This window comes from Dendrobates tinctorius, unplaced genomic scaffold (assembly GCF_039654945.1).
Source record: "Dendrobates tinctorius isolate UK_male_01 unplaced genomic scaffold, ASM3965494v1 ptg000125l, whole genome shotgun sequence".
Lineage (NCBI taxonomy): Eukaryota > Metazoa > Chordata > Amphibia > Anura > Dendrobatidae > Dendrobates > Dendrobates tinctorius.
The window spans coordinates 2,406,668-2,428,628 of NW_027361793.1; the positions used below are offsets into that span (position 1 = coordinate 2,406,668).

General features: G+C 41.0%; 1 protein-coding gene across 1 annotated transcript in view; it reads left to right on the top strand.

The window, feature by feature from the left end:
* The window catches only part of ICOS (inducible T cell costimulator), a 173,050-nt gene that overhangs the window by 46,470 nt on the left and 104,619 nt on the right, over positions 1 to 21,961 (top strand). Inside the window, exons 2-4 of the mRNA XM_073541924.1 lie at positions 8,395 to 8,736; positions 9,376 to 9,500; positions 12,095 to 12,200. Of these exons, the coding sequence (XP_073398025.1) occupies positions 8,395 to 8,736; positions 9,376 to 9,500; positions 12,095 to 12,199 (572 nt within the window). The 3' untranslated portion in view covers position 12,200. The remainder of the gene's footprint in view (positions 1 to 8,394; positions 8,737 to 9,375; positions 9,501 to 12,094; positions 12,201 to 21,961) is intronic.

The following is a 21,961-nucleotide window of genomic DNA, read 5'->3' on the forward strand; positions in this document are numbered from 1 at the left end:
GAAATTTAGACGTGGGATCACTAGAAATCTTGGAATAGGTAGCAGAATCATTCAAAATGCGCAGATTTTCTGAATAATACAGACCAGCATTAAGCACGACTACTCCACCCCCTTTATCTGCCTGTCTCACCAGAATGTCAGCATTATCTTTTAACTCTTTCATAGCTGCTCTCTCTTGTGCTGTTAAATTGTCATATGTCATTTCTGTTATTTTATCAAGCTCCACTAAATCTTTCTCTATTAGTTCTTGGAATATATCTAGAATAGCAGGTCTGGACTGAACTGGATAAAACCCTGGATTGGGCATTTTAAAGAGATCATTTAAAGTCCTATTTTTTGGTAAGGAATGTGATTGTAAGTCTCTAAGAGTGGAATAGCCTATAAGATCTTTAAAAGAAAAATTTCCATAGGGAAAAATTAACTCAGGAATATTTGTAGATCCAGACAGTGACAAGGTCTCTGAAGAGGTGGACTGGTAGTCAAAATGACATTTCAAAGTTAAATTTCTAGCAAACTTATTCACATCTAGAAGAGTCTGATAAATATCAAATTTGTTGACTGGACTAAATCCCAAGCCTTTGCTCAAGAGAGTCATATGAGCTTCTGATAGGATATAGCTTGAAAGATTTATTACAGGGCATGTTGATATCTCCTCCTGTTTCTGAAGTGGTAGTATCTTTTTATGTTTCCTCCCCGCTCTTCTCCGTCGTTTTTTGATCTCCTTACGATAATTCCATCACTACGGATATCCTCAGAATGATTAGTGTTGAAGGAAGCATCTAAGAACTCTTCTGACGTATTCAGATTAGAACTGGAAGACACTGTTGAATCATGAGACCTGGTGAAGCTGACCCTGCGATCTCTATGGTGAAAGCCTGAAAAACCATGCTGATATCGTTTTTTACCTTCTTGAAAAGGACGGCTTTTCTTCCAGGAATAGACCTGGTTCAATTCAAAGTCGCATTTGTCTCTTGTGAATTTACTGCGTTTTATATCTGCAATATATTCTTCCAGTTTGGAAAGATTTTTTTCCATTCTTGAATTAAATTTGTCAAAGTCTTTCACATTATTGTGTTTGTTCAGAGAAGTCTGCATCTTAGTGATCTCTTCTTTAACACAAGTCATCTCCAGTTCCTCATATTTAATAATCAACTCCATTAATTTGAAAGAACTTTGTGTAAGAATCTGCTCCCACTCTAATCTGAAAGTGTCTGAGTAGATGAAGGTAGGTCTTTTATTCAGTCTCAATCCCCTAGGGATAAGTTTTTTCGTCAGATAAGATTTTAGAGAGGTCATGTCCCACCATAATCTGGTTTCCTTATTTTTCCGATTTTCCAGTTTATTAAAAAGGTTTTCTAAAGACTCTACCTGAGAGACCCCACTGCTCACATTAGTAACATCATCTGTAGAATCAAAAATGGCTGCAAAGAGATGCTGCCTATTTCTGTCCAAATCCATGTCCATAGAATTAGTGTTTACAAGCGTCCACAACAATTATAGAGTAAGGGACCAGGACTAGATCATAAATATAATTATAGAAGGATAGGGAAAATGAAGGGAGGTCAGCTCACCAGTCTCGGTTGCGATCCATAATCCTCCTGCGCACGGAGTCACCTTGATCAGGGGTGTTGACTGAAGCAAAATAAAGGATGGAATCTCCAGCGCTGGACTTCAGTTAAAAATACATCATTTATTGTAAATTCTTAAAATCGAACAGAAAAAAGTGTGGATAAGGACATACAGGCAGATGGGGTCTCTGGTGGTCTCCAACCAACGCGTTTCGACCTAGAGGGTCTTACTCATGGTTCACACTAGACCAATACTGACGACTACAAATAGTACAAAAACTAGTAAATCACAGGTGTTGGACAAAAGAATTAATGAAAATAGGGAGTATCCCTACCAGTTAACTCTTGCAAACACTCAGCCTAATGTGGAGCTGAAACAAAAACTAGTGGGAAAAACAGGAAAAAAAAAAAAACTAATAAAAAGATATCATAAGAATATAGTAACAATCACAAAAATTATCAGAATAACCAGAATTGAATAGGACTAAGTAGAATGTAAATATACAGAAGAAAATATCAATCTAATTGCAATATTAAATCAAGTCGTTTGTTCAGACCTAATGGTACTCTTGTATTTAATTTAAAAATCCAAAAGGATTCACGATTTAATAATTTTCTCCTGAAATCACCTCCCCTAGTAGATCTATAGACTTTCTCTATTGCTATAATTTTGAGACTATCAGTTTTACTTCCATGAACAGTTTTACAATGATAAGAAACTGCTGAAATATTATAATTGCTACTAGTAGCTTCTGACAAGTGTTTCCTAATTCTCTTTTTAAGAGGTCCTATTGTACAGCCTACATATTGTAAGTTACAAAAAACGCATTCAATAACATATATTACTCCTTCTGAATTACAATTTATGTGAGACTGAATAGGGTATGATATGCCAGTAACACTAGAAGTGAATCTGCTGGTTTTAACCACATAGTTGCAGACTTTACAGGGATGATGTCCACATTTGGAAAAGCCTTTATATGACAACCAAGTATTATTTTTAGTTCTCCTATTACTGATAAAAAGACTGGGGGATAAGATATCGCTCAAAGCAGGAGCTTTCCTGGCTATGTATCGTATCTGGGTATTGTCCAGAATTTGACCAAGTTTATTATCATTGTGTAAAATAGGTAAATATTTTTTGACAATGTCCGTTATCTTATTGAATTGTGGACTGTACATGGTAGAAAAACTAACTATAGGACGGTCATAATTATTACAGGGGGCCCGTGTGCGATTCTTTTTCTTGTTAGCAGTAACTCCAGTGTGTACAAGGCTCAAAGGAGATTCATTCAGCAGGGTGTGTCTATCGATCCTGCTGACAATATTATCAGCTTTCTTTAGCATCCAATTAGCATATCCTCTGTCCTTAAGTCTAGAAAGGGTTTTGTTTGATTCTTTAGCAAATGTTATAGGTGAACTACAATTTCTTTTTAACCTAATTAATTCTCCCACTGGAATGTTTTTAACCACGTGCTTGGGGTGACAAGAATAAGCTTGTAAAATTGAATTTGTATCTGTGGGTTTTCTGAAAGGAAAAACGCAGACCTTTTGGCTGTCAGGATTCACAGACAAAGTCACATCCAGATAACTGATAGAAAAATCCGACACTGTAAATGTAAATGAAAGATTAAAATCATTCATATTGATATAGCTAATGAAATCACTAATCCCTGAGATGTCTCCCTTCCAAATCAAAATCAGGTCATCTATAAAGCGGCCATATAGTTGTATATTTTGTGAAAAGGGATTATTGTTACATAAGATATATTTCTCTTCCCAAACAGCTACTGTAATATTAGCTAAAGCTGGGGAACATTTACCCCCCATACTTACTCCTTGTTTTTGTAAGAAAAAAATTCCATCAAATGAAAAATAATTATGTGAGAGAAGAAAGGAAACTGCATCCACAATGAAGGATTGCATTTCTATCACATATGTGCTATATTTGTCCAAAAAGAATGTGAGACTAGAGATAATCACATTGTGTGGTATGGACGGGTATAAACCCACCACATCACAGGTAATCCATGAATATTCTGGTGACCAATGATAATCATCCAAGGCAGAGATTAACATTTTGGTGTCTCTGATATATCCTGGAAGATCAATGACCAAAGGTTGTAGGTAATGATCAACCCACTCTGCCAATTTCTCTGAAAAAGACCCTATCCCCGAAATTATAGTTCTAAAGGGGGGGGGGGAACAAATCCTTGTGGATTTTAGGAAACGCATGATAAATGGGAATCACAGGGTTCTTGATATTAACATAATCATAAATTTTCTGTGTTATGGCCCCTGTGACTAAACCATCGTTTAATAATTTTGACAAATCACACTGAAATTTAGACGTGGGATCACTAGAAATCTTGGAATAGGTAGCAGAATCATTCAAAATGCGCAGATTTTCTGAACAATACAGACCAGCATAATTGTTGTGGACGCTTGTAAACACTAATTCTATGGACATGGATTTGGACAGAAATAGGCAGCATATCTTTGCAGCCATTTTTGACTCTACAGATGATGTTACTAATGTGAGCAGTGGGGTCTCTCAGGTAGAGTCTTTAGAAAACCTTTTTAATAAACTGGAAAATCGGAAAAATAAGGAAACCAGATTATGGTGGGACATGACCTCTCTAAAATCTTATCTGACGAAAAAACTTATCCCTAGGGGATTGAGACTGAATAAAAGACCTACCTTCATCTACTCAGACACTTTCAGATTAGAGTGGGAGCAGATTCTTACACAAAGTTCTTTCAAATTAATGGAGTTGATTATTAAATATGAGGAACTGGAGATGACTTGTGTTAAAGAAGAGATCACTAAGATGCAGACTTCTCTGAACAAACACAATAATGTGAAAGACTTTGACAAATTTAATTCAAGAATGGAAAAAAATCTTTCCAAACTGGAAGAATATATTGCAGATATAAAACGCAGTAAATTCACAAGAGACAAACGCGACTTTGAATTGAACCAGGTCTATTCCTGGAAGAAAAGCCGTCCTTTTCAAGAAGGTAAAAAACGATATCAGCATGGTTTTTCAGGCTTTCACCATAGAGATCGCAGGGTCAGCTTCACCAGGTCTCATGATTCAACAGTGTCTTCCAGTTCTAATCTGAATACGTCAGAAGAGTTCTTAGATGCTTCCTTCAACACTAATCATTCTGAGGATATCCGTAGTGATGGAATTATCGTAAGGAGATCAAAAAATGACGGAGAAGAGCGGGGAGGAAACATAAAAAGAAACTACCACTTCAGAAACAGGAGGAGATATCAACATGCCCTGTAATAAATCTTTCAAGCTATATCCTATCAGAAGCTCATATGACTCTCTTGAGCAAAGGCTTGGGATTTAGTCCAGTCAACAAATTTGATATTTATCAGACTCTTCTAGATGTGAATAAGTTTGCCAGAAATTTAACTTTGAAATGTCATTTTGACTACCAGTCCACCTCTTCAGAGACCTTGTCACTGTCTGGATCTACAAATATTCCTGAGTTAATTTTTCCCTATGGACATTTTTCTTTTAAAGATCTTATAGGCTATTCCACTCTTAGAGACTTACAATCACATTCCTTACCAAAAAATAGGACTTTAAATGATCTCTTTAAAATGCCCAATCCAGGGTTTTATCCAGTTCAGTCCAGACCTGCTATTCTAGATATATTCCAAGAACTAATAGAGAAAGATTTAGTGGAGCTTGATAAAATAACAGAAATGACATATGACAATTTAACAGCACAAGAGAGAGCAGCTATGAAAGAGTTAAAAGATAATGCTGACATTCTGGTGAGACAGGCAGATAAAGGGGGTGGAGTAGTCGTGCTTAATGCTGGTCTGTATTATTCAGAAAATCTGCGCATTTTGAATGATTCTGCTACCTATTCCAAGATTTCTAGTGATCCCACGTCTAAATTTCAGTGTGATTTGTCAAAATTATTAAATGATGGTTTAGTCACAGGGGCCATAACACAGAAAATTTATGATTATGTTAATATCAAGAACCCTGTGATTCCCATTTATCATGCGTTTCCTAAAATCCACAAGGATTTGTCCCCCCCCCCCCTTTAGAACTATAATTTCGGGGATAGGGTCTTTTTCAGAGAAATTGGCAGAGTGGGTTGATCATTACCTACAACCTTTGGTCATTGATCTTCCAGGATACATCAGAGACACCAAAATGTTAATCTCTGCCTTGGATGATTATCATTGGTCACCAGAATATTCATGGATTACCTGTGATGTGGTGGGTTTATACCCGTCCATACCACACAATGTGATTATCTCTAGTCTCACATTCTTTTTGGACAAATATAGCACATATGTGATAGAAATTCAATCCTTCATTGTGGATGCAGTTTCCTTTCTTCTCTCACATAATTATTTTTCATTTGATGGAATTTTTTTCTTACAAAAACAAGGAGTAAGTATGGGGGGTAAATGTTCCCCAGCTTTAGCTAATATTACAGTAGCTGTTTGGGAAGAGAAATATATCTTATGTAACAATAATCCCTTTTCACAAAATATACAACTATATGGCCGCTTTATAGATGACCTGATTTTGATTTGGAAGGGAGACATCTCAGGGATTAGTGATTTCATTAGCTATATCAATATGAATGATTTTAATCTTTCATTTACATTTACAGTGTCGGATTTTTCTATCAGTTATCTGGATGTGACTTTGTCTGTGAATCCTGACAGCCAAAAGGTCTGCGTTTTTCCTTTCAGAAAACCCACAGATACAAATTCAATTTTACAAGCTTATTCTTGTCACCCCAAGCACGTGGTTAAAAACATTCCAGTGGGAGAATTAATTAGGTTAAAAAGAAATTGTAGTTCACCTATAACATTTGCTAAAGAATCAAACAAAACCCTTTCTAGACTTAAGGACAGAGGATATGCTAATTGGATGCTAAAGAAAGCTGATAATATTGTCAGCAGGATCGATAGACACACCCTGCTGAATGAATCTCCTTTGAGCCTTGTACACACTGGAGTTACTGCTAACAAGAAAAATAATCGCACACGGGCCCCCTGTAATAATTATGACCGTCCTATAGTTAGTTTTTCTACCATGTACAGTCCACAATTCAATAAGATAACAGACATTGTCAAAAAATATTTACCTGTTTTACACAATGATAATAAACTTGGTCAAATTCTGGACAATACCCAAATACGATACATAGCCAGGAAAGCTCCTGCTTTGAGCGATATCTTATCCCCCAGTCTTTTTATCAGTAATAGGAGAACTAAAAATAATACTTGGTTGTCATATAAAGGCTTTTCCAAATGTGGACATCATCCCTGTAAAGTCTGCAACTATGTGGTTAAAACCAGCAGATTCACTTCTAGTGTTACTGGCATATCATACCCTATTCAGTCTCACATAAATTGTAATTCAGAAGGAGTAATATATGTTATTGAATGCATTTTTTGTAACCTACAATATGTAGGCTGTACAATAGGACCTCTTAAAAAGAGAATTAGGAAACACTTGTCAGAAGCTACTAGTAGCAATTATAATATTTCAGCAGTTTCTTATCATTGTAAAACTGTTCATGGAGGTAAAACTGATAGTCTCAAAATTATAGCAATAGAGAAAGTCTATAGATCTACTAGGGGAGGTGATTTCAGGAGAAAATTATTAAATCGTGAATCCTTTTGGATTTTTAAATTAAATACAAGAGTACCATTAGGTCTGAACAAACGACTTGATTTAATATTGCAATTAGATTGATATTTTCTTCTGACTATTTACATTCTAATTAGTCCTATTCAATTCTGGTTATTCTGATAATTTTTGTGATTGTTATTATATTCTTATGATATCTTTTTATTAGTTTTTTTTTTTTTTTCCTGTTTTTCCGACTAGTTTTTGTTTCAGCTCCACATTAGGCTGAGTGTTTGCAAGAGTTAACTGGTAGGGATACTCCCTATTTTCATTAATTCTTTTGTCCAACACCTGTGATTTACTAGTTTTTGTACTATTTGTAGTCGTCAGTATTGGTCTAGTGTGAACCATGAGTAAGACCCTCTAGGTCAAAACGCGTTGGTTGGAGACCACCAGAGACCCCATCTGCCTGTATGTCCTTATCCACACTTTTTTCTGTTTGATTTTAAGAATTTACAATAAATGATGTATTTTTAACTGAAGTCCAGCGCTGGAGATTCCATCCTTTATTGTAAGAAAAGAAACATTTAGAAAATGTGTATTTTTTCATAGAATATCAAATTTGATTGCAAGATGTTGTCCAAATTTAATCCTAGGAAAATGTTATCATTACTTGATCATCTACTGTAGATAACTAGACTTAAGTTTGTGTAGTATTTAAATGAGTATTGCAAAAATCCAAGATAGAGGAAAAACTTACTAATCGCTGGTGGTCCAATAACTGGGACATACAACATTCCCAAACAACGGGTGCTGGAACTCAAGAACGGAGCTTAGCAGATACTCGTCTGAATCGAGTCAAGGCTGAAGATGTGCAACTTGCTCCATTCAGATGAAACTTTGCTGATCCCCGTTCTAAGATTGCTGGGAGTGGCAGTGGTTGGACTTCCTGCAATCACCAAGTTATCTTCCTAATAGATACGGAATAGCTTTCATGTGTGGGAGTACACATTTAAAATAGGGAAAAAAAAGATGTAAAAAGTGTTTTGTAAAATTGTCTGAAAGTTTTCAGAAATAATATACTGTAATTATAAAAATATTTCAATATAACATTTTTGACTAAAAGATGATAAACTCATGAATATGATTTTAGATGTACTAATGATAAACCATGCCATAATAATATCTGTTTTTTTTTATAGCACAAACTATTGGGAATATACATCTAGTGGTTTCTTCTCACATGGAAAAAGTGGAACTTTGCCGATTTATTCCTCCAGAGAATTCTACGTTTAACCTTACTCTAGAAAGAGGCGATAAAGGAGGTGTGGCATGTTTGGCATATACTTTGAATAATAAACTAAAATTACAAAGCCGGACAGACAAAGGACAATGTCACGTGCAGCAAATTAATGGCACATTTTCTTTCAGTCTTACTGACCTTGATAAAGAGCATGCTGATAAATACAGTTGTCGGATGCAAATTTTTAGTCCACCTCCTCTTTCAAATTTAATTGTGAATAGAACTCTTTTGTGTGTCCATGGTAAGTTTTCTTTCTTTTCTAATATCATTGATACATTAACTGTAAGACTAGATTCACAAATGCAGTTTTGGTGCAGCTATTAGAGATGGATCAATTTATTTGAATTGAATTCTACGTTTGCTGTATGAGAGACTTAGTAACAAAGTTATTAAGGTTGAAGGAAGACCTCTGAATGGGGTTTATGGGATAATGTTGCCCCTTAAACCTCAGCTGGAGGCCACTCTTTTAACCAAAGCAGATGTCATGCTTTGCACTGAGGAGTGGCAATGCCCTAAAATACGTGTCTGCAAATTGAAATTCTGTTTTGGCTTTTATCTCAGATCTTGTGACAAGGCTCGTTAAAGGGTCAATATTGACTTTTAGAGTTGCTACATCCATTAGGTGGCGCTCAAGTTGAAGTCCTCATTTTCTCTAAAGAGGCTATTTACGTATAAAATTGTTAAGCAATAGCAAGTGACCTACAAAATAAAAAAATCTGTATATATAAATAACAATTTCCTGTATTATATAATTCAACATGATTGCGGTGATACCACTTTTGGATTGTAGTTCATTTTTTATGATGAAAAATTGTTATAGATTGCTATGCATTTTGTAAGTTTAGTTATTTTTAATAACTATATTTTGTTTTTATATTAGATTTTCACATGAACTCCCCAGCTTGTCATATACTGTCATTTGTGGAAACATGGGTTATGATTGGAATTTCTACCCTTCTGTTTGCATGTTTTATAGCTGCAGTAATTATAATCTCAAAAAGAAAGGTGGGTACTAACCAAAGTAACGAGGTAACACTTTTCTTAAGCTTAAGCTGCCTGCACCAATGAAAGCCTGAGAAAGCTAAATGCATAAATACGGTACCGCAGCACAAAAAGTCCTTATGTCGCTGTAGTACAGAGATGTCGGGACTCATTGTGCTGCTGTACAATGCACTATTAAAGGTTTGAATTATACAGATCCTCTCCCCCTAAAGGCAATCCTCCCAGAGGAAGATACCTCCATAATACAGCTACTAACATATAGAATCTAATGGAGTCCAATTGGAAGCATACGACGGTACAATATAGCCCCAGTGATTGCTGGGACATTTCAGAAGCTCTAAAAGATAAAATAAATGTGAATGAGGCTTTAAGGTAAAGGACTTCTAAGCACTGATAGTTTGATACATGTTAATTTATATTTATCTGTGTAATACTTTGTTTCACCCAAGTAATGATCACCTTAGCAGCCATTAAAAATGATTGTCATTATTATTCATACAGTTGTGCTCAAAAATTTACATACCCCGGCAGATTTTTTCCTTTCTCGGCCTTTTTTCAGAGACTATGAATGATAACACCAAAACTTTTTCTCCACTCATTTCTTAATACCATGTAATCCCCTCTCTAACATCAATGACAGGTTGAAGTATTTTGTGGTAGTTGTGGATGAGGTTATTTATTTTCTCCAGTGGTAAAGCTGCCCACTCTTCTTCTCAAAAAGACTCTAGTTCCTGTAAATTCTTGGGCTGTCTAGCATGAACTGCACGCTTAAGATCTCCCCAGAGTGGCTCAATTATATTGAGGTCAGGAGACTGAAATGGCCAATCCAGAACCTTCACTTTGTTCTGCTGTAACTATGATAGGTTGACTTGGCCTTGTGTTTTGGATCATTATGTTTGAACATCCAAGTACGTCCCATGCGCATCTTCCCGGCTGATGATTGCAAATTTGTCTCTAGAATTTGCTTATAACGTGCTGCATTCATCTTTCGTTCAACTATGACCAAGTTTTCTGTGCCTTTATAGCTCACACATCCCAAAACATAAGCTATCCACCTCCATGCTCTACGGTAGGAATGGTGTTGCTTTCATCATAGGCCTTGTTGCCCTGTCTCCAAATGTAACATTTATAGTTGCGGTCAAAAAGTTCAATTTTGGTGTCATTACGATGTGCTGTTTTGTGTATTGTAGGCATTTGCACAGTAATGACCTTCTTCTGGCAACACAATCATGCAGCCCATTTTTCCTCAAGTGCCTCCTTATTGTGCAATTTGAAACAGTCACACCGATAGTTTTCAGAGAGTCCAGTATTTCAGCTGATGTTATTTGTGGGTTTTTCTTTGCATCTCGAACAATTTTCCTGGCAGCTGTGGACAAAATTTGTGTTGGTCTACCTGACCGTGGTTTTGTTTTTACAGAGCCCCTGATTTTTCATTTGTTAATCACAGTTTGAATGCTGCTGACTGGCATTATCTATTCCTTGGATATTTTTTTGTATCCCATTCCTGCTTTATACAATTCAACTACCTTTTCCAAGATCCGCTGACAATTCTTCTGCTTTCCCCATGACTCTCAATCCAGAAACATCAGTGGCTGGATGAAACATGCAAGAGTCTGTTTGGATTCCAGAAATTCGCTCAGCTTTTATGCACACACTGATTACAAACAAAAAGGTCACAGGTGAGAATGTTACCTTTAGTAGCCATTCAAACCCATTTGTGTCAACATATTTGCATGTTATCAGGCCAGGGTATGTGAAATTTTGATCAGGGTTATTTGGATGTTATGGGTTGTCATTATAATTTAAAAATAGAAAACACAGTAGTTTGAAAATTATTGGCTTCACCCAACCACTAACCATGGGTGGAGAAAAAGTTTTGGTGTTATCATTCATATTCTCTGAAAAAAGGCCAAGAAAGCACAAATTCTGCTGGGGTATGTAAACTTTTGTGCACAAAATATACATATGAGCTTGGTAAACAAACTTTAAGAAAAAGATTAACAAATGCTGCAGACAGACAGGATTTTTTAATATACCAGTGACCAGGATGATCCAAACAAACCAAATTGCTTAAAAAACTTCAGGGATGTCCAACATACCTTGTGGATTGGGTTAAATTATAGTAATTTTTCAGAAAATAGCACCAATGGAAATGATGCTTGTCACCATTTATACAGTACATCATTTTGTTAAGGGAGACTCGTATAAAATAAAATGTACAGCCACACAAATTCTAAAAAATGTTTGTGGTGCAGAGATGAGGTTAGCAGCAATGATTAATGGTCCCTAGTAGAAATAAGCAAAATGGTTTGCACTACCCTGGACAGTGCAAATTTCCTCAGCTTCCACTCGAATACGGCATCCTAGGTGCCTCTTCCCATTAATTGACTTCATGCAATATAATGATGGTGCTCATCTCTAGTCCCTACTAAATGCAAACCCGATAAAGTGCACAGTCTTGTAGAAGAGGCAGGATGTGCATCAACAAGAGATGCAATGTAAAATCTTAAAACATGTGTGCCTTTTCTTTGGTCACTATTCTCAGTAGGGTTGTGTGAGCAATTTCTGGTTTTAATAATAATCACTGTTTTTGACAGCAATGCAAAGAATGTCATGCTAGAAACATGGAGCTTATAAAGGACCAAAACAGCGAATACATGCACATGGCTTCTGTCTCTCTTGCAAAATGTCAGGTGCACTAAGGTATGATAATCTTCTGCTGGTATTTTACCATTAAGCATGTTTAAAGCCACTCTTAACACTTGCACTGAAAACTGAAAATAAATGAGTCATGTATAGTTACCCGACCATTCATTTCTTCACTGTGTGTTAGGTGCTTATTGGATAAAGCATATGTAAGGAGATGGACACGCTTCCCACATTCCCCCTTGAAGAAACTTCTATTGCTCCAATGTATTTAGATGTGCAATGTGTTTAGTGACATGTGTTGTTAGAGATAAAGCTGTACTCTGCCCAGCAACAGATAGTTAGTAGAGGGAAAACAGTGCTAAAAGTTGGGGCTGGCCCAGAGTGGGAGTGGCTAAAGTGAAAGGACAGAGGCAGCTTCCAGTTAGAAAGTCTGTTTTGGGCCTAGCTTGAAGCCTAAGCAGACCTTTTGTATGACTACTAAGCAGAGCCACATGACGTGGGTGTCCCTGACATGAGTGGAGACTGAGGCAGTGGATCCTGAGTAAACAGAGAGAGGGAAAGCGAGAATTGACCAAAGGACAGAGTAATGTTCTGGAGATGTGCCCTGTGACAGGATGCCTAGCTGTGCGGCCTTAAGTACTCAAGCTGGAGAGGTAACGGCCCAGGAAGTAACAGGGGAACAGGGAACATGAGACAAAGAGAGCCCCGTGCAGGAGTTCTAAGGAGTTAGGAGGTGGAGAAGATAAGTAAATTACCATATTCTCAAGACATTTCCCTTAAAAGAAAGGAAGATGCAGAACCGTAGATTGAGAATAGGACTCTGACTAATTTGACTGTAGCAGTATGCTCGGTGGTAGTGAAGTCAGAGAAACTTGATTCAGGAACAACTAAACTTGAAGTAGAGAAATTGTGTGTGAAGATGCTCTGTATTGCGAAAGAAATGTTTGGTAAGTTATGCACCAGCTATCTATTGTACATAGTTCCCACCAAGTTAATGTTGAGTAAAAAAACTGTTTTTTGAGTGGTAGTCTCACTCATTGAACTGATCAATATCCAGTCCCTGCCATTGAAATTCACAGGCATCATGCGGTCCGCAAATGCATAGAGCCCCTTTATATGATGTCCGCACAACCATCCAGGACCCTCCACCTTCTAATAATGTGTGGGGGAATAAGAGACAAGTACCTCACCACGGCTACTGCCCCAAGCCATGATAGATCACAACAAAGAAGTAGCAAGGGGTTCAGCCTGGGGAGGGCAAACATCTGAGTGGCCCTCTAACCAGGTAACCCTGGTTAAAACTATAGTGGGTCACCTTAACAATAGGTATAGAGGAACCTTGGATCACCCATCAGGGTCATGGGGAATACTCGGTACTGGGCCACTTCTTAAAGGGGCAGTGTCACGGCAGCGGTAACCCGTCCGTGGCCCTGAGCGTCCAATAAAAGGATATTTACAAAGGGAAAATAAAGAGTTTGTAAAGTTTGTAATAAAGTATTCATGACGCCATCTGTGGTTTCTGGTCAGAGGTGACCAGCACTGCAATGCGGGTCCTCTGGGACTGATGGTGGGATGCAGCAGAGTTGGAGTAGCTCTCCACAGGCAGAGCTTTAGTCCCAGGGCAGTAGGAATGGGATAAGTGTATAATTGATGATGGTAGATGTAGCAGTGCTGGGTGGGTCTTGCAGAAAGAATTCAGAGGACACAGCTGGGTGCAGTTCCAAAGCTTTAATCACGGTTCTTGTGTACACGGATACCCACTTGGTGCTGCATCCTCCAGGTGAGTTGCCCAGTCAACTCCCAGGCAGATGGGAAACACCTTTCCAGAACTCCATTCAGTATAAGCCTTTCCTGGCCATCTCACTGTGTTGCTTTTCTACTCCTCTTCCTTCCCAACACCTCACAGTCAGTGTCCAGGCCAGGAGTCGCGGACCTTGTCGGATAATGTCCTCACTGCATTTCCTTGCTCCCTTATGGCTGTCTTTCCAGAGAAGATAACTGTGGCTTGTAGCTACAGTACCTTAAAGGTGCCTCAACCTTCGGCTTGCTAGTTGAGTCTTATGATATCTCCACTAGAATAGGGGGCCGATACCCTTCTGTGACCAGGTCCCTCCACCCGACGTCCGTCAGCGTGGAACGAGACCCACAGGCAGTATGGTCACTGCTCCATGCCTCTAGGACCCTTTTCCACTATAGGGAGTGTTCTTCAGTCTCTTTCCTTCCAAGCAGCTCCTCTGACCAGGAGCTGCTCTACAAGGACGTCCGTACTCTCCTTCCCCTATGGGAAGACTGTTCTAACTAAAACCCTACTCTCCCTCTCTCATCCTACTAGATCCACTCTCCTCCCAATACCTTTTCCTACCCAGTCAGGGATGAGATCATCCTCCTGTAGGGTCCATCCAGGATGCCGTGCTACTATAGGGTGTGTGCTAGGTGCAGGTGTTAGAGTCCTGTCAGGTGCCCCCACCTACTCTGGGAAGTGGGATACCACACCTCTGGTTGAGGTGCAGTACCTTTGTGGCGACTGAACCCTCAGGGGCACCACATACCCCCCATTAAGCGCAGCACGTCTGCGGGCTGAAACAGAGCAAAACATAGATGTTACAGGAACATGCAAATTATTTTTTTACAATACTGCCAGCAGTTCAGCAATTTTTAAACTCAACTTCCCCTTTATGGGAGGTACTTTTTCTTTTAACGTTGCATAACAGTCATTGTGAACATAACATTTCTCCCATTAAGCATAAGGCTTTCAGGTATTATTCATCCTATGTAATAAACATCCTAGGTTTTATTATAAAATTACACTACCCTATATATTCTTTTTTTTAAATGTTATCAAGCCCTATCAAACATTGTCACTATTTTTCTTTCCAGAGACCTGTTTGCAGCAACCATTACTGGCTAGGAAGTTCGCTACCACAACTGAAAACACTATTGTTATCAAAATTCCAACTTCCAAAATATTAATACCTTGTTTCTGTTAAACACTCTTAAGTTTTCTGCAAACTGTTCCTTTTCCATAAAATATTAGCAGGTATCATTATTAACTTACACATTTCTGTATCATAGTAGAAAAACATTCTATACTTTAAGCGCAATCAGTGCAGTAAAATATCTTTATTAGGTGCAAACTATTTAAAAAGAGGTAGTTCTTTATTACTATCCCCACCCGGGGTGTCTTCTTATGTCCTAAGTGCAATATGGAGGACCCGCTCCAGACCTCCAACTTAGGCCTTGTGTGGGCTGCAAGGCATAGATGGTATGCTTCTTGGTCCACCTATTCAGCCACACCAAACGGGTTTTTGTTCAGTGGTGATTGCTAAAACAGACAAATCTTTGATCCTAAAGGTTACATGTAAAACCAAGAAGAAGCACCTAAAGAGGTGCTAAACTATTTACAAGAGAAAGTTTCCGGTTCATTCAGTGTTCATGATCACTCAATGTCATTTATCGTATAAAACCTGTGCAAAACTTGAAGAACCCTCCTGGGTTAACTTTAACTATTTACAGTTATGTTTGGTCAATGTTACTTTATTCTGGCTTAGTGGTAAGGCTTCCTGGCTTGGCGGAAGCATCTTCAGCTGCAATCACTACTGGTGACTTTGTGGTGGTAGCAGCCTGGGTACATTCTGCCGTTAGAGCTTTTGCTGCTGAGGTGGTAGATGGCAATACCATGACTATAGCTGCTCCCTGGTCTTCTTTAGGGGCTTTCAGCTCCGCAGGGATCTGGTGCATGTGGAGAGCATACCATCCCCTCTCACCATAGTGCCTGGTGAAAGAGACGCGTCCTCCCGGGAAGAGGTCACGTTCTTGATGTCCCCTGATGAGTTGGAACTCCACATCCCGACGGTTCACAAACAAATCTGGTGCCTGCTTAGAATCCTGAATAAAGCCCCAATCTTTATCCAAGTCAAAGCTAGTTACCGTGCCCCAACCCATCGGATTCCGGCTCTCCATCTGGACCCTGTGGACCTAGGCTTTGACCTGCAGGTTCAGCTCCTTTAAGGCCATCCTCTGGGCCTGTCGCTCCCTCTCCTCCTTCTCCAGCTTCAGGACATGCAGGGGGCAGAATTCCTTCACTGTTATGGGGAACGCTATCAGGTCTGTCCCCTTGTTCTCCCAGGTGATCACCTCCGGCCTGTGGCTCACTGCGGGGAGCGGTTGTTCCACTTTTACAGGTTCCAGCAGCCCACCCCTTGGTTCCACCTTCCGATCCCAGGCAGGGCATCCCTTTTCCAAGGGGCAACATCTGTACCTGCTGCTCCACTGCTGCTGTCATCTGCCGCAGGTTCCGGTGTAGGCTGTCACGGCGTCAGTCCCTGCTCCTGCTTACCTTGCTGCGCGCTCGGTCCGGTGCGCTCCTGCTCCTCTGCTTGCCCCCACACCTGGCCTCCGGCTCCCTCGGTGACGGATACCAGCACACAGCGCGCGGCCTCCTGGATCATGTGAGGTGCTAGCTCAGCCCCCAATATGGCGGCACCCACCGCTACATATGCCCAGCGCCGGCTCAGTTAAGACGCCTGATTATCTTATGCGGTGACGCTGTCTGCTGCGGTGCTCACTGTCCTCAGGCCCCCTCTCCTTCTCTGTCCGTGCTTGTTAGTGCCTTAACTCTTCCTTGTTCGCTGCCTGCCTTTTCCTGGTCTGCCTTTCCAGTGCTCTGCCCTCCCAGTCTCCCTGAGGCTTTCTTCCCTCTGTCCTGCTCCTTGCTTTCTCCCCTCCGTTTTGGTTACCTGCCGTCCTAATCCTTATTCATCACTGTGCTCCTTTACCTTTCAGCCTCCAGTCCTGTGCTCCCCTGGCTCTCCAGTCCTGTACCCCACTGGGTCCCTGCCTTGCCCGGTGCCTCGCTTGTTGTCCACATCAGTGCCTTCTTTCTATTTGCCTCAGTCGTCCCTTTGGTTCCGGCTGTTGCGGCTCTATCCCCTGGTGGCCTGTCCCTAACACTCCCTGTATAGGGGGTGGTCCTCACCTGGGCACTCGCCCCCGGGGGCTCTGGAGCCGTGACCCAGAGGGTCCACTTTCAGGTACATCTTTATTTTTCCTCAAACCTCCTCCCCGGTTGGCCAAACCACCCCGATATAGCAGAGACGCCAAGTTATGCCGGGGGTTTTTAAATCAGTGCCGCCTCCATTTTGAATTACTGCCCCAGCAATATCCCACTGACAGAGCCAAAGTGGCCTTCATCATTTCTCATCTTGAGGGGGACGCTTTGGCTTGGGTCAATCCGCTCTGGGAACGGGATGATCCAGTAGTTACGCAGCTTTCCGTTTTTCTGGATACGTTTCGTCGAGTTTTTGATGAACCGGGCTGTTTAGCCTCCACCACTGAGGCTTTATTTAACCTATGTCAAGGTTCTTTAACTGTAGGCCAGTATGCTATCCAGTTTAGGACTCTTTCTTCAGACTTAGGTTGGAATAATGAGGCCTTGCTGGGTGCTTTCTGGCGAGGCCTCTCTAGTCGTATAAAGGACGAGCTCGCAGGTCGTGACACCCCAACAGCTCTCGAGGATTTGATCTGGCTGGGACCCTAGGAGGTAGCGACCATGCTATTTTAGAATTTTGGATAACTAGAGGCGGAAGACCTGTGAAGACTCAGACGTCAAGGTTAGATTTCAGAAAGGCAGATTTTAAGGGATTCAGAAAGAGAATTGGAGGGATCCAATGGCTGGATATCCTTAAAGACAAAAATGTCCAGGAAGGATGGGAAATCTTGAAAAATGAAATTCTCAAAGCACAGTTGTTAACAATTCCGAAAAGAGGGAAGAATAGGAAGCAGTTAAGGAAACCAGGATGGATGAACACAGAACTTAAGCACATGCTAAAAAGGAAGAAAAAAATGTTTATAAAATGGAAAGAGGGAGGCATATCTAAAGAAGAATATAATGCTGTCTGCAGAACCTGCAGGGCACAAATCAGATTAGCTAAAGCTGAAAATGAATTGAGGCTTGCAAGAGATGTCAAAAGCAATAATAAAGGATTTTGGGGATATGTCAAAAGTAAAAGAAAAGTCAAAGATGCTATAGGATTTTTACAGGATGAAAATGATGAAATGGTAAGACAGGATGTTGAGAAGGCTGAACTTTTAAATTCCTATTTTGCATCTGTTTTCTCTCAGAAAGGAAATGTAACATCAACTGTTATTCACTGTCCTATTAAGGGAATAGAAGAATCCAGGATATCTATAAACAGAAAGATAGTGAGGAAACACTTAGCTAGCCTAAATGAATTCAAGTCTCCAGGTCCAGATGAATTACACCCCAGAGTACTGAAGGAGATAGCAGAAGAAATTTTTGAACCCCTCTCTATAATCTTTGAAAATTCTTGGAGAACAGGAGAAGTGCCAGAAGACTGGAGAAGAGCAAATGTTGTTCCTATCTTCAAAAAGGGGAAGAAGGTGGACCCAGGTAACTATAGGCCGGTGAGTCTGACTTCTATACCAGGAAAGATCTTTGAACAAATTATTAAACAACATGTATGTCAATACCTGGATAAGAATGAAGTGATTAAACAGAGTCAGCATGGGTTTGTAACTAATAAGTCATGTCAGACTAACTTAATTTCCTTCTATGACGGTATCACTGATTGGGTGGATCAAGGAAATGCTGTAGATATAGTATATCTTGACTTCAGCAAAGCATTTGACAAAGTCTCTCATACAATCCTTATTGAAAAAATGATTAAGTATGGAATGGACAAGGCAACTGTTAGGTGGATTCATAACTGGCTTAGTGATCGGACCCAAAGAGTGGTCGTAAATGGCTGCACATCCAGTTGGAAGAATGTCTCAAGTGGGGTACCACAGGGCTCTGTCCTGGGCCCTGTATTGTTCAACATCTTTATCAACGATTTAGATGAAGGAATTGAGGGTAAACTGATTAAATTTGCTGATGACACAAAGCTAGGAGGGATAGCTAATACTAGAGAAGAGAGAGAGAGGATTCAAAAAGATTTAAATAAACTGGAGAAGTGGGCAGCAACTAACAGAATGGTTTTTAACAGGGAGAAATGCAAAGTACTACATCTGGGCAATAAAAATGGAAAAAGCATATATAGAATGGGAGGAATAGGGCTAAGTGACAGCACATGTGAAAAAGACTTGGGTATACTAATAGATCACAGACTGAATATGAGTCAACAGTGTGATGCAGCAGCAAAAAAGGCAAATGCAATTCTAGGATGTATTAACAGAAGCATACAGTCTAGATCACGTGAAGTCATTATTTCCCTCTACTCCTCTTTGGTCAGACCTCATCTGGAATATTGTGTCCAGTTTTGGGCACCACATTTTAAAAAAGACATCAACAAACTGGAGCAAGTTCAGAAAAGAGCGACCAGAATGGTGACCGGTCTGCAAACCCTGTCTTATGAGGAGAGGTTGCAGGATTTGGGAATGTTTAGTTTGCAAAAGAGAAGACTGAGAGGAGACTTAATAGCTGTCTACAAATATCTAAAGGGCTGTCACATTGTAGAAGGATCAACTTTATTCTCATTTGCACAAGGAAAGACTAGAAGCAATGGGATGAAACTGAATGGGAGGAGACACAGATTAGATATTAGAAAAAACTTTTTGACAGTTAGAGTGATCAATGAGTGGAACAGGCTGCCACGAGAAGTGGTGAGTTCTCCTTCAATGGAAGTCTTCAAACAGAGGCTGGACAGACATCTGACTGGGATGATTTAGCAAATCCTGCTTTGAGCAGGGGGTTGGACCAGATGGCCCAGGAGGTCCCTTCCAACTCTACGATTCTATGATTCTATGATTCTATGATTCTATGATCTCCGCTTTCAAGAACGCGCTAGGGAGAGAAGGGTTTCTCGTCCTTTTTCTTCTGCCCGCAGGCCACCCAGTCCTCGACCCAGGAGTCTCCCTTCACCTCCAACGAGCGAACTGATGCAGGTGGATCGCCTGAAGCTCTCAGACCAGCGTCGTAGGGAGAGGAGCCTCCAAGGTCAGTATTTCTACTGTGGTAGCGGTTCCCATCTCATCCGAACTTGTCCAGAACGTCCGGAAAACTTTTCCGCCTAGGCCAGGTAAGAGAGGCCTCCCTAGGTGTAGATGATACCTCTCTCCCCCTCACTTTGTCTGTCCTCTTGCATGTTGGTGGGAAGCGGGCTTCTCTGGTGGCCTATGTGGACTCGGGTGCCGCCGGGAATTTTATTAGGCTAGAGGAGGTTAATAAGCTTTCTGTTCCCGTGAGGGCCTTGGAAATACCGCAAGTTCTCGCCTCCATAGATGGTCGGCCCCTGCTGGAGATGGTTACTCTAGTTACTCATGAAGTAGAGTTGCAGGTAGGGGCACTGCACAAGGAGAGGATTATTCTGTTTTACGTCCTAGCAGGTATTTCTCACCCTATTCTGCTTGGTCTTCCTTGGCTGCGGCTCCACGAGCCCACCTTAGATTGGCATTATGGCAACGTTCTGCGCTGGGGAGAGTCTTGTCGGGCTCGGTGTCTGCTGTCGGAGCGTCCCATTGGTGATCCTCGTCCTTCCCTTGTTCCCCATGGATTGCCGCTGGTGTACCATGATTTTTTGGATGTTTTTGACAAGAAAGAGGCTGAGACTCTTCCTCCACACCGTCCCTACGACTGCCCCATCGAGCTTGTTCCTGGTACCATTCCACCTCGTGGTAGGATTTATCCCCTCTCTCCGGCAGAGACCCAAGCCATGTCTGAATACATCCAGGACAACTTGGCCAGAGGCTTCATTTGGAAGTCTTCATCCCCTGCAGGAGCAGGCTTCCTTTTTGTAAAGAAGAAAGATGGGTCCCTGCGCCCGTGCATCGATTATCGTGGCTTGAATCGGATCACGGTGAAGAATAAGTATCCATTGCCAATCATCTCTGAACTTTTTGATTGCTTGAAGGGGGAGCGAGTATTCACCAAGCTTGATCTTCGAGGGGCCTATAACTTGGTTCGCATACGCTCCGGGGACGAGTGGAAGACTGCGTTTAACACGCGTGATGGACACTACGAGTATTTGGTTATGCCCTTTGGGCTTTGCAATGCACCGGCCGTATTCCAAGAACTCGTCAATGATGTCTTTCAGGATCTCCTCTACTCCTGTGTCGTAGTCTACCTCGACGACATCTTGGTCTTCTCTCCTGATCTGGCCACACATCGCCGAGATGTTCGCCAAGTCCTTCTACGGCTCAGAGAGAACCATCTCTTTGCCAAATTGGAGAAATGCCTCTTTGAGCAAACGTCATTACCTTTTCTTGGTTTCATCGCTTCGAACTCGGGACTGGAGATGGATCCTGAGAAAATCTCGGCAGTCCTCAATTGGCCACGTCCCTCCGGAGTCAAGGCAATCCAGCGGTTTTTGGACTTTGCCAATTATTATAGGCAATTTATCCCTCATTTCTCGTCTTTGTTGAAACCCATCTCAGCTCTTGTCCGCAAAGGGGCCGACCCCAATCATTGGCCCTCTAAAGCAGAGGCTGCTTTCGCGGCCCTGAAACAAGAATTCGCTAAGTCTCCAGTACTTCATCGCCCGGATGCCAGCAGGCCATTTATCCTCGAGGTGGATGCATCCTCGGTGGGAGCTGGAGCAGTTCTCCTGCAGAAGTCCTCCTCAGGCCGCACTCTTACCTGCGGATTCTTTTCTAAGGAGTTCTCCGCTCACGAACGTAACTATGCCGTGGGAGATAGGGAACTCTTGGCCATAAAGATGGCTCTTGAAGAATGGCACCATCTTCTCGAGGGTGCTCTCCATCCGTTCATCATTTTTACGGATCACAAGAATTTGGCCTATCTTCAGTCCGCCCAGAGGCTCAACCCTCGACAGGCCAGATGGTCACTGTTTTTTGAAAGA